General features: G+C 43.5%; 1 protein-coding gene across 8 annotated transcripts in view; it reads right to left on the bottom strand.

The window, feature by feature from the left end:
• The window catches only part of LOC120898095, a 94,293-nt gene that overhangs the window by 76,145 nt on the left and 4,707 nt on the right, over positions 1-13,441 (bottom strand). For 4 of the 8 annotated variants that reach the window (XM_040303448.1, XM_040303446.1, XM_040303450.1 and 1 more), the window contains exons 11-13: positions 11,339-11,519; positions 11,007-11,264; positions 9,950-10,079 (exon numbers count right to left, since the gene is read on the bottom strand). In XM_040303448.1, coding sequence (XP_040159382.1) covers positions 9,950-10,079; positions 11,007-11,264; positions 11,339-11,519 — 569 coding nt within the window. The remainder of the gene's footprint in view (positions 1-9,949; positions 10,080-11,006; positions 11,265-11,338; positions 11,520-13,441) is intronic. The other 4 variants (XM_040303453.1, XM_040303447.1, XM_040303451.1 and 1 more) reach the window with 1 other exon arrangement.

Raw genomic sequence — 13,441 nt, 5'->3', positions numbered from 1 at the left:
ATCTCTCTCTCTCTCTTTTTCACACTCTGTCCCCGGCCGGAACGCATTTCCCCCACAGTTTCCTGGCCGCTTTGTCTAAAGCCGCTGGCTGAAAATTGAAATATCAGACGACCGAGCTGAGCGATGATGTTGATGGAACCGGCACAGCACAACGTCCCGACCACTCTCGTAATTGGGAAGTCAGAAGTGAGTGACCAAATTGCATAATAAAAGTATTAAAAAAAAACAGAACGACGAATCCATCGCACACAGCGCTGTGTGTGTAGGTGTGGGCGCTTTATAAATCGTAATCTACGGCCGCGCTTCGCACACTGGAGCCGCGCATGGGGTGTTGTTATCCGTAATAGATATTTACCCCCTCTCTCCGAGATTCGCTGGGTGCCAAAGCAACAGGAGCCGAGCGCTGCGCCTGGTGCCGTGCCCGACCCGGCGTGCGCGCTAACACAACAAGTCAATTTTAATTATCCAACGCTTGGGAGCAACGAGTGAAAAGGAAAAGCAAAACACGAGACCATCACCGACGCAGTCACTTCCACTTTGAGCCTGCCGCTGAGGAGGAAAAGCACTTCAGCTAGGCTGGAGGAAGCGGGATGAAGGGATGCGATTTTTTTTTTTCAATTCATCCAACAGTTGAAGCACTTTTCCATCTGGTCGTACGTCATTTCGTACACTTCCCCCCCCCTCTTCCTTTGACGCACCGTTCCCACCACCCGAACAATGGGGCGGCATTGAAGCGCAAAGGTATGCGTGGTGCTTCTTTTCCGTGCCCTTTGCGGCTCGCGTCCGTATCGGTGACAGCTGGATAAGCATTACGTCATATTTTTATAAAGCTCTCAAGAGCACACGCTGTAATTATCTGCCGCCCGGGTACGGTAGAACGTTACAGCATCATCCGCAACCTCGAGGCTCGAGGATAACGGCATAAATGCCATTTCGGTGTCTGGGCCACGAGACGACGCCGACTGTGTGCTGAGAATTTATTTTGAATTTCATCTCGCCCCCGCTCTTGTTGATGATTAAGTTACAGCAGCGCGCTGTGTGCACAGTTTGAGTGCTATCCCGACACCGGTAATGCTTATTTGCTGTGCTTACTACAGCACAGGCGATACACGCGAATGCGCGTCCAAGGAAAATTGTGAAAAACCACGGAAAGCGTGAACCGAACGCAACGCGCCAGAAGGGAAAATGATTTGCGTTTCCGCCTTTTTTTTCTTAATGAAAACTAGATTAAAAATCGCACAAAGCAGGGAGCGGAAAGGTAGCCGGACTCGATGCGATACACCCCACCCCGCCCGACTTCGATTGATTTTGAGAGCGTCCGCGATCAGCCGGCTGCCCTTTTTTCAAATTAAATTTCAAAATTAGCAATAAATTAAAACCAATGTCCGTGTAAAAAGTCCGCTCTCACCGCCGCCCCACCCTGCGGACCGAGTCTCCCACTCCACACTTGGATGTAGCGGAAGCTGTGGTTGTTGTATCGCTCGCGGGAAGCAGCAGCAGAAAGTAATGGAAAACGGGCGAAAGCGTCCTGCTTGGGATGAGCAATTTATGGTTCGGCACGCAAGCCCCGAGAATGCTCATTTTCATTGATATTCAATCAGCGGAATATCTATCTTCATTCGGGCTAAAGGTTGCGAGCACGTTGATTAATGCTATCGCCGCATTGAGATTGGACCGCGTCTTGTTGCTTGTTTGATGCTCGTTTGGTAGCTGTTTCGGTAGCTTTCTACGAATGAATGGATGGGTGTTTTTTTTTAACTCTGGCTGGTTTTCCTTTCCACAGCATCAGTTTTTCCTCTCAGCTTAAGTAGGATGAAACACATTCTAGCAATGGAAACATTAACCACGTACAGTGTGCAAAAAGAAACGTATGGATTTGTTTTTTAATTTTTAATTTGATAAATGTCTCGCACTCACAAATTGTGACAGCTTCCGTCTTAAATGACCTTTAGAGCCCCAGTGAAACTGGACGTGAAATTTTGGGTTGTTCTACTATATTTCAACAATTTTTTATCAGGATTTGTATTCCTCAACTATCTAGAATATACACAATATTTAATTAATACACAAATTAAATAAATTAATTAAATCCGTTCACGGTGAAAATTAATGGTCAGCGGGAAATCACAAGGAAATGCATTTAATTTATTAATTAAATAATTTTTAAAGTTAAGATAGTTGGGGAAATGAATATCCTTTCTTTTGGTGTATGTTTGTATAAGCCAAATTTTCATAAAAAATTGTTGAAATATAGCAAAATTAACCAAAATTTCACGTTCACTTTCACGCAAGGTTTAAAGCAACCTTTAGTCAGCGCGAAAGCCAAGAAAAGTGACTGGATTGCAAATGTGATTAAATTAAAATGTGTTCCAGTAAGCAATAATATTAAAAAAGCGCTATATTTTTTTCTGAAAAACCTATTCAATGAACCCTCAAAGGACTCACGCCACTGAAGTAAAAAAAAAAATAAGATAAGTTAATAAAATATATGAGCGTCTCGTTTCCATGAGAATAATTTGTGAATTTTCTTAGCAACAAATGGAGGAGTAAACCAAAAAGCACATTACAGATACCCTACTGCACAATGTAAACATAAGTACTGTACCAACGAGGTTCTAGACTGAAAAATTGATGATTTTGGTTCAACAATTCCAAAAATCTACTCTTCTGAACCTCGGGGAGCTCATATTTAACTGGTGCTGCAATTAACAGTTTCACCGAAATGTTCAATTGAGCACCCCGAGCAAACTCGAGCTAGATTACATTGAATTGAAACAAATAATTGTTAATAAAGATAACCATAATGCTCTTCTGTGAACTATCTCACTCGTTATTAAGCAGCACTGCAATTTAATGCTTTTGTGCGTTCCATTCTGTATAAACGGTCCCAGTTGTTTCACCCGCTCGATGCGATGCCAATGCGGTCGCACTTCATCAAGGACACATTATTTCACGCACAATAACATTAATTATGTTTTATCTGGTCAATTTTATTTATCGCAAACAGTTAACGAAGGAAGGAAAGCGCACGGCACACGACGCACACACACATATCCCGGGCCGGGTTTGCAATTTACGATACATGTTATTTTAATGCAATTTTTTTTGTTGCGTCAACATTTCCGTCCCATCGTAACCGTGGAGGAAGAAACTGTCCCCGGCGCGGTCCTTGTGCCAACCATAATCATAAATTATTTTAACACAATTTCCGCCCCACAATACGCAGGGCAAGCTTCCGGTTTGGGTGTACAGTCGGTGGCACCAATGGCCCCAGTACACCGTGCACAAGCAGCCTCATTAATCAACCGAGCTTTGGGGCTATAAAATCATTAAAACAGCCACAAACTTTCGCCACACTAATTTGCATCCAAGTGAAAGTGTGTTATCAGTCCTTTTTTTTTCTTCTTTAATTTTTCCGCTACTGGTATCGTTCACTGTTCATTTTTTTGCATTTTTGTTATTATTATTATTTTCCATTCCACTCGATCACATTTGTCACGCGTGAATCGAACCGTGGGCGTTGTGTGTTGTGTTTGTTTTCCATTCATTCGGTGTTATTTACCTTTGGTATGCTTTTTTCTTCTTCTTTCGGTTCTTGGACCGCCCGGATGAACGGTATAAAATGAAGACACTTCGCAAACCAGCAAGCGTCAGTCGAAAAAAGGACAAATTATCGTGGCACCGTTACGCGACAAATTATTACGCAACGGTTGTGCGGAAAGGAACATTTTCCTGTTGTTGCCGTTGTTGTTTCGTCGGTACCTAAAGCAGCCAACCCCCCAAAAATTGCTGAGAAGAGCGGGAAGCAAAAGAAAACGAACGAAAGCAACGAAGCAATTCCCATTTAAACACTACACCATTAGTCCCACAGGGGTTTTGGTCTACCATCGTCTGCGGCCATTTTTCAAGCTTCACGCATTTGCTCTCAATCGTTTTGTTTTATTGTACGACGGCTGTATTACGAAATCGTTTGAGACGTTCACCAACGCACCACTTACAGTGGTTTGTTCTTTTTCTGGCTGTTGTAACGCACACTTTCCAGAAAGCAGAAGGGAGAAAAGAAAAGCTTTGACGGCTTTTCATTTGATGTCCAGCTAACGATAGGATTTTTGGGGGTTTTTTTCATTCGTCGGAACGATTTAATGCTCCTTCCTGGGGGCGTTGGTCTGGTAAAATGGCGTACCCAACCCACAGTGGCCAGGACGCTATCGGGAACTAAATATCGAACCGTAGCAATAAGTCTGCCAGTTCGCATTTAGCGAAAGACAATCGGATGTGCTGGTGCCGCTTTTGTTTCGCCTGTTTTGGCTCTTTCCACAAAAGCGTATCGTGGCACTGGCGCAGAGTGTTCACATTAGAGAAAGTAGGAGGAACAAAGCAAAAAAAAAAACATCGATGATGGATTGGATGGGAAGCAATTATAACTTTAACACTGGCAGTTGTAAACACATCAAAAAGTCCAAACTCAATTACGCGGCTGCACTTTGGCCTTGGCGCTCTCCTTTTTGCTTCCTCGCTCGCCCTCGCGGGTCGGTGTGTTTCTCATGACATTTCTCGATACTTTTATCCACGCTAGTGGTGGTGATATTGCCATGCCACCTATTCCCGAGACCCGAATCAATCCCACTGCCATCCATTCCAGCTGCACTGTAAGCGTCTCGAGCTGGAACACGAACTCTCGAGTTGTGTGTGCTCGACAACTGGTCTCGGCAGTGTATTTCCGAGTGGCCCCCATACACCGGACCCCAGACCATCAATCAGCGCGAAGAAATTAGAAATGATTCGTCCATTTCCCAAGATGGGAAAGTAAATAGGGATCCGGCGCGTGGTTGGCACGATGGTGCACCAAACTTTGAGCTTGGCCACCCATTTGCGTGGTGGTGAAACAATACACGACAGGGCAAAGTAATGGCAAGAATGGGTGAAAGTTTTCCTCTTCGGACAATTGGCATCCGGCTACAGCAGCTGCAAACGGGCTGGCGGGCTAGGAGGGTGGCATTTGGCATTGGCTGGATCTGGATCGGCAACCAATTCGGCGTCTTCCGGAATGGGTTTGACATGTTCGAGAAGTTGTGGAGAAAGTCTTTCACACAGGCTTTTGCAGACGTGTTTCAAGATGGATCATTTGTTGGGTAAGGGCTTTACCGTCTAAAAGGGTTTTTGTGTGTGCTCCATTGAATGAAGTTGTCCAATGCGAGTTTGTCCAATTAAAAATGAGATTCGAAAGAAAGCATCACCCTTCAGTCTGTCTGTGGTGTTATCTATCTTCCCAAAAATCTGGTGCTGACTGTTACTAAGAAGGTTGCCAGGTCGATCTGAAGCGCAATTAAAAATCAAAAGAAAGCTCATAAAAACCCGTCAGGGCAATCGATGTCTTGGATGATATTGACGCTTTGTATTGTGATCCCAAAATCATGGCATAGCGTGACTTCAAATTTACTAGATAGAATAATAAAAATCTCTTCAATATCGGTAGACTGTCACTTTGCTATCCGTTCGCGCTTCAGCACAGCTTAGGATCAACGAGCTCCAGTACCATTCCTATATCAACACTCTCGAGTGCGTTATTTTTAGACTCTCTGGAAGGGTACAAGATTTTGACTTTTAACCTTTCCCAACAACTCCAGCGTTATTTGCCTGCACTTTCAGCGACCCAGGCAGGCGTGCGTTCGGTTGAACACCCTTCGAATGCCACCGGTTCGACACCCTTTTCAAACACTCTGGAGTGTTCCGGTGGTTCGCATTTTCAAGCCGTCGCACGACAAATTCGCTCAATGGCAGCTCCATCCGATGGCAGCTGCCACTTACATTTTGGTACACCTTTTCATTTCGGCCTGCACTGGCAGCAACCTCGCTATCTCTCTTTCTCTCTCTATTTATGTTTCTCTTTCTGGCTTTCTGGCTCTTTCTTACATCGTTCCGAAATCACTTGAACAGGGAAAAAAACTGAAGATACTATTATACTTGACTATTCTCTCGTAGGAGCGAACGGATGCTGAGGGAATTTCTTCCAATTCTAAAACCCTTTTGCACACCCACACACATGAGATCTTATTCTTTCCGGTTTTTTTGTTGGTTGAAGCAATAGGGGAAGTTGTTGAAGGAATAAAGTCAGCTTTACAAGGTACGTCAATAGAACGGGCTTTTTCCTGTGCTGTGTTTCACTGCAACCGTCGCCATTGGATGTGGTTTTGCTTTGGTCCCTCGATGGTTTAAACACACACACACACACACGCACATATACACACACATACACACACGATCACAAGCACACTCACGTATGTGTATCTTCAAACAAAGAACAAGCCCATCCGGGACGACATATGCGGGACACCAGCGGATGTGGAATGACAGCAACGGGTCGGTTTGCTTTGCCCGATCCAATCCGCCGTACCGGATCGGCGTTCCTTGTTTTTGTGGCCACGGGAAGACACACCCGGTGACAAGCGGAGGAAAATCATTCAAAACTTTTCAACGCCCAACCGCAGGACTCAGGCAGGCTCGAGTGTACCACAAGCGATGGAGAAGCATCCTCGTGGGGTAACAAAAAATAAAGGATAGCAGCGAGACGCAAGATAAAAGGAGTAGAAAATCCAAAATCTCCAAGTTGTCATAGATTTGTAGCTTCATCCGGAGCGACCGGCCGGCTCTCTGTGGCTTTTCGGTCGTTCTTTTATTTTTCTTGCTAACCGTATCCCTTTTGTTAGATGTAGGAGTTCCCCAGCAGCAGCTGGTGCTTTGTGCACTACCATTGGCTAGAGGAGGCAGCAGGATTGATCGGTAAGGCATTGATGTGACAAGGCTTCACTCAACTTTGGCTCGGAGGCGCTGTACCGTGCGTGCCGTCTGTGCCTGCTGTTACAAAGTTGGCTCTGGTTGATGGCTACACTTTGCAATCATGTAGACTTTTGTGGAAATTCTGAAATACTTAGTGGTCGCGACACAGTCTTTTGTTGTGGCCTCGGAAGTATAGCGCACATTGTCTCTCAAATCGTTTCAATCGACTTTCAAAGGAATGTAGCTTGTTTTTCTTCCGTTCAGCATGGATATATAGCATTTCAAGGAATAAAAGTGTTGAAGAACAGGCTTAAGGAAATGCTTAATATGTGTGCATGTAACAGAATTATGGTACATTCAACCAATTTGCTGTTTTTTTTTTAATTCTTGAGCAGTTCCCAAGCGAGACTAAAATGTTGATGTTAGTCGAAGCTTGATTTCTTCGAACATAATGAATGATCCTTGTTTCAAGATAATTCAATCGTTAGTAGCAATGTGATGACAGATCGATAAACATGAAGATGTAGAATTTAATAAGCTTTCATAAATCCAATTTTAAGCTTACATATAATATGTTTAACTCTTCATTATCTTACTTTCTTCCAAAATTATACCAATGATCAACTTCAAGTTCAAAAAATGTTTGGGATACATCATATTTATCTTTATTTCAACTAGCAAAAGGAATTCAAAACATAATGTTGTTTCAAAAGACAAGACAGTCAATATAAATTAAACTTTATGGACCGTATAACTTATCTCACAATGCAAATCTAATGTACATGTACCATCAATTCAATGTGTCACTACTGATTTTTTAATTTTTTCATTCGACTTTAACAGGATGCATACGAAACAGATCTATTAGCTCTTTAATGTCTTTATCTTTAATCATCATCACTAACATACACACATCAACTAGCAACACTTTAATTGGACCTTCCCTTACACGGGTTATGCAATACGCTGTACGCCGAACCTCCATTTCGTGTGAGCAGTGTGACATAAAGAGGCAACACAACTCAACTCTACACATTCAACACTCGAGCTGGAGTAGCTTTTTTTTCGCCCCCTTTTTTACGCAACACTTCAGTCCGTGTGTCACATTACTACGGTGGCGTTCGACACATTGCGGCACAAAGTTTTCTGCACCCAGCTTGCTCCCTCACCCGCCACATTCGCAACTAGCTTTATGGTTCGTCCTATTTTCGTCCCTACTGCTGTTTCGCACCAAAATGTCTCGCAGTGCTGCAATCGGGTGCTCAAATGCGGTACAAGGTGAAAGTTTTCTTTTTTTTTGCTCATTAATTATGTTACATTTCATGGAAATTATTGTAATTACATTACTCTGTACAAACCGGTGGTGCTGCTCAGTGCCTCCCATTCGGGTGAAGCGTTTCGCATAAATCCAACCACCCCAGCCGCAGGGTGCCAGATCCGGGGAACGGTGAAGCCGAGTGTTAGGAGCAGCCAACTTTTTCCGTCGCCCATTGCAGACGTCGACCGTGTCCCGTGGGTAAAGTTTTTCGGTGAAACTATTTGCCGACCGAAAACTACCCCGAAACTACCGGGCAAAGTGAAACATAATCACTCAATCGTGCAACGGGCGCTAAATTACATCAATATGCGTCACGTAATGAAGCTTTATAGTTTTAATAAATACGCCACGGTACGGCGGTGGCGGGGCGGTGGGAAGCGTTTTGTGGTTTTTGCTAACTTGTAACGTTTCACCCCTCGATCCAAATTTGATTAATGTGCAAAAAAGCTCGACAGCATCGGGCTTGAGAGCTGGTATTTGGAGCTCATCAAAAGCTACCGTTCAAATGGGTTTGTGGCGTCGAGGAGCAAGTTTGTTGTTGGGGCAAATGTTGTAACATTTTAGCACAAAATATAGTTTGCTGGTATGGTCGGTTCTATTCATCGATCCCTCCTCCGCTCTCCCTTTGAATGTTGCTTCAAAGCACACGCCAGTGGTTTGCAAAGGTATGAAGCGTTCCCTTTGAATCCCCTTACTAATCTCCTGATAGGATTATTAATCGCAAATCCTCTGATCAATAGCACCACCCTTTCGGCTTATACCACTCAAGACACCGGAGGGCTAGTGAGCCCGGCGGTCTCTGGCAAGCAACATTACGGTTGGCAATCCCGCACCCGCACCGCACAAAGGCATCCCACAGGAGGTGGGATCTGGGGCGGAAAATCACCAGAGCAATCAACAGCGAGCGCATTTTGTCGACCCGATCGAAGCCATCCCGATGCCCCGGTGGCCGGGTGGCTGTTGCAAAATAGTTTAACGAACAGCTATTCAGTCGCTAAGCCTGAGGGCTGGTGAGTGCGGGGGTACGAGGGCACGGGCTTTGCACGTGCACGGTGGCTGCCCATCTGTCGGACGAATAGCGAATCGGGCCAGCGCCTTTATCACCATCGGAATGTGTACGGATTCTTGTGCCGTTTGCTGCGAATGTTTCCAAGTTAATCATACAAGGCACACCCCGGGTATGGAACCGGTGCGCGAAACGGCTTGCAACAAATTCCTCGCCATTTTGTGGATGTAACTTTCCACCGAATGCAGAACCGAAGCTGCTTCTCCTCCCTTTCAAAGGGCCCGGGAAAGTTGTGAAAGGTGCAATCGGGCCATCGATGTTCTCTGGGGAGATATTTCTGGAGGGGGAACAGGCACAACGCTCCCAATACATCGATGCAAGGCGAACGAGATTAAGTGGAGCGAAGGTGCTGGAAAGGTACGCTCGAGAATGAATGCAAACTTGATTCGATCCGGGAACGGGAGGGAGGTGGGTTAGCTGGGATAAGTAAAACTGGCTTTCAATAGGGGACGAAATTGCATTGCTCTGTTCCAGTGTGGTGAAGTGGAAATGGTTCGTTGGAATGTATCTGCTGGAAACCGATGACGATAAGTAATTTCAACCTACATTGGCAAATGCGAAATTCATTTGTGTTTTGACAGAATAGGGCTTTGATTTAGCGCACGCGAGCGTTCCGTAACTTTGTTTGCAGGAAACAATTGTGTGCGTGATATGGTAAAATGTTTTGTGGTAAAACATGTGCAGGTCAAATCACACCATCAGATGGCGTGAGACACTTTCGGATGGTTTCGAACAGCAAGTTTAATTTTGGAGTGTAATGAGAGAGCTGCAGAATGTGTACCACTTACCTCGGATGATGTCAGGTAGCACAGGCGCGAGTCGGTGCTGTCGATCGATGCTTGCTGCACAATTCCGTAGCGTGGCTCCCGGTCGCTCATGTAGTCCGAGCGCAAGCTGTCTTGTCTGTCGAAGACGCCTCTGCAAGAAGGAAGAAGATGTATAGATCGTTTGGTTTGTTAGCAGTATATCTATTTGCTGTTTTTTTTATTAATTTTTATTTAGAGAAATTTATTCTGAAGTCATTAGTGCGAAGTGCATTAACATACTGGATTTCTTCCTTAGGACTATCTCGGAAAGTCAACATAATTACTTAATGTCTTACTACATTGACCGAAGTTCACTTAAAATATCACACAATGAGGCAAATAACGAAATGATATCACCGTATCATCACATAGCTGTGACCTAAAATAAATGGATATAATAAACTACTCTCTCTGGATTAAGAATATGTTTATCAATGCTACATTTTCCTCATTATAATCACAGTCATCAACACCCCAGCCAAGCCTTATAGCGCAAAAGCTGCTCAAACCAAGCCAAAGGAGCAAAAGATATCTTATTCCATTGACAACTTTCATCTACCCTCGTTTCGATTTATGGTTATGACCTAAACCCACTGGTTTCAAACCAGAACCACAATGCTGCCCATAATTATATATTGGTAAGAATAGCCCTCATGAGACATCTGTATCTATCTACCCTTCTGTAGCAAGAATTGGCACATCAAATAATAAATCGTCTATGTTAGACAACAAAAAGCAATCAACAGTAATCAAGCAAGGTCAACATTTCACAGCAAATTGTGAATCATAGTTCTTAGAGTCCGATTACACCCTTGATACGTAACATGGAGATAGATTGGTATGTAAAAAACCATGGGTGAAAATGGTATCGATTATTCAATACACTTTTTGCTTTTTTTAAATTAAAATTACCCATAATTTGATAAAGTTGTTTTGCACCATATTAAATCGAGACACTACATATACTAAAGGTTAGTAACTACCAAATTAAATCATTGTTGTTTGTTCTTCATCTAATGAAATGTGTCAAAGATCCTACCTTTGCTCGAATGAGTCCGCTCGATTGCTCTTGTAGCCGGAGTCGTTCAGGCTCGAGTCTTGGCGTAGCGAGGGCAATGAGTCCCATGGGGACCGTTTGTGGCCACCCCCGGCGTTGCTCTGTGACGAAACCAAACCAGGTCCGGAACCGGACCCAAAGGTGGAGCTGCCCGAGCGCCAACCATCCGAGTGGCGGAACCACTGTGCCCGGGCCGACTCTCCAATGCACGAGGCACAGCGAGTCGTCGTCGAGTAGCTGCTGCGAGGGGAAGAATCGAAAATTAGTATTGAAATTTAATTGAGAAAAAGATAACCATGCAGAGCCACACTTACTTGGAGTTGTGATCACTGAGATAACCTCGGTCCCGGTCACGGTCACGCTCACGCTCACGTATCAATTCATTGCGATCGCTGTAGTATCCGTCGCGGTCTCGATCACGCTCCCGTACCGTCACCGGCCGTTCGTTGCCGCCGAGACGGTGTGGTAGCGGAAGTGTCGACGATTTGGCACTGCCTGTAAAGGTTGTGAAAGAAAAATATGAGAAATGAACGGCTAAAATCTTATCATGTTGGCTAACTGTGCGTGTGGTACAAACACCCAAACACACAAATCGGTGCTTCTGCTTTGTCAAAATTAATTTCCCCAAGAAAGATCCGAAAGGGATTTGTTCTCAAAAACGGTTGGGAAAATTCCACGAACTAATCTTTCGCTTTCTGTGCTGGGATGTCGATGGATGAAAGACATCTGGCAAATTACCTTTCGACAGCAGAATGCTCTCCTCATACGCCCCCCAACTTCTATGCACCTCACATCGCTGGCAACAAAATGTCAACCCGAACCGAAGAGAGCGCCCTTTGTCTGACGTTCCGTTCAAATCAAATTTAATCAATTATTCAAAATTTTCAACTCCATTTGCTACAAATTGGAGCGGAGGCGTGCAACGGCTGACGGGTAACAGGTGCCCTTTTCAAAGGGTTCCGAGCGCTGCACGTGCGATAGGTAAAGGAATTTATGTGTGTTGTTGTTGTTGTTGCTGTTGATGTTATTAAATTGTGTCGTTCTAGGCACTGTCGCCGTTAGAGGACCGTTAATCCTTCGATGGTCCGTAATTAAACGCTCGTGCCTCACACGAAATTCTATTTCCAGGGTTTTGCACATCAGAACAGCAAACAAGGCTGTGTGCTTGCTTAGGTGCCTTTTTTGAACCTGTCGCATACAAATTCCATTTTCTTCGAGAACCCAAAAACGGATCAAAAAGGTGACAGAAAGGGTTAATTTTTAATCAGTTTATCGATGGTTCCACCAATGACGATGATGGCTTGAAAAATATATAATATGAAAAAACAAGCGTTTGAACAACTTATTTTAGCAAAAACTTTCCCAAGAAAAGTTTCATGTAACATTTTACAAACTTGATTGACCGTGAAAGTATCCCACTAGCAATGAGCATTTGCATATCATTTGGTAGAGAGTTGAAAGTTATGGAAAGATTATTCACAGTTATTTAGCTCATATGACTAAAATACACAACTATTTTTTTGATTACGATGGGAAAAACTATTTTCGCGATACAGTTGATCCCCGCAATCATAATATGTTTTATTCTGCATTCCATAGAATAAAACATATTATGATTGCGGGGATAAACTGTATCCCGAAAATAGTTTTTTCCCCATCGTGATGCGAATGCATCTAATTGTAAAACTCTTTTATAGACGCTCTCTCTTTTTAACGATAGAGCGAATAGGAAAATTATTTTAAAAAAATTAAACACGTACATATGCGTACGAGGATAATCTACAGTATTATTATCAGATGTAAATTTCGCTTACGGCAACTAGGGTGTGTAACGTACAGTTAGTTTTCTTGCCATCGTGCCTGATCGTTATGCTTGTATCAGGAAACAGAACTAGGAGAGATCAGCTGTGCTCATATCTACATCTTTTTATTCAATATTTACTAGTTTACTCTAATGTAGATCATCAAGTAGATCAACGAGAATGTTGATCTGTCATACGGTTCAATAGACAGACACGTATGACAGATACACAAAAGTTGACAGGGTGTCTAGACTAGAGTCTACAGGTTGCTTTCTGGGTCTACACTGGGATGTATAGAGTATAGATACAATGAACTGCAAAAACCTAAAATGTTAAGTCTATCAGCTTTTTCAAGCGATGGCATTAAAATTGTTGTAAATTAATAATTATATCGTAATTTATTAGCTTGTTGTTCTTTTAGGCAATCGATACTGCCACAATTTACAATGGAGTCGATGCCAAGGTGGCAACAACGTAGAGGTGTGGTGTTTCATTGATTTTATAATAGAGTCTTTAAACTAACTGGCTTTAATCATCTCTAGAGATGCCGCATAATTCAACGTTTCATAAAATTAGAAAAGGTCCATTAACATTTGATGCTAGCATACATAGCTT

Source organism: Anopheles arabiensis, chromosome 2 (genome assembly GCF_016920715.1).
Source record: "Anopheles arabiensis isolate DONGOLA chromosome 2, AaraD3, whole genome shotgun sequence".
Classification (NCBI taxonomy): domain Eukaryota; kingdom Metazoa; phylum Arthropoda; class Insecta; order Diptera; family Culicidae; genus Anopheles; species Anopheles arabiensis.
The sequence above is the reverse complement of the archived record's forward strand: the minus strand, read 5'-3'. Positions and strand labels throughout refer to the sequence as shown.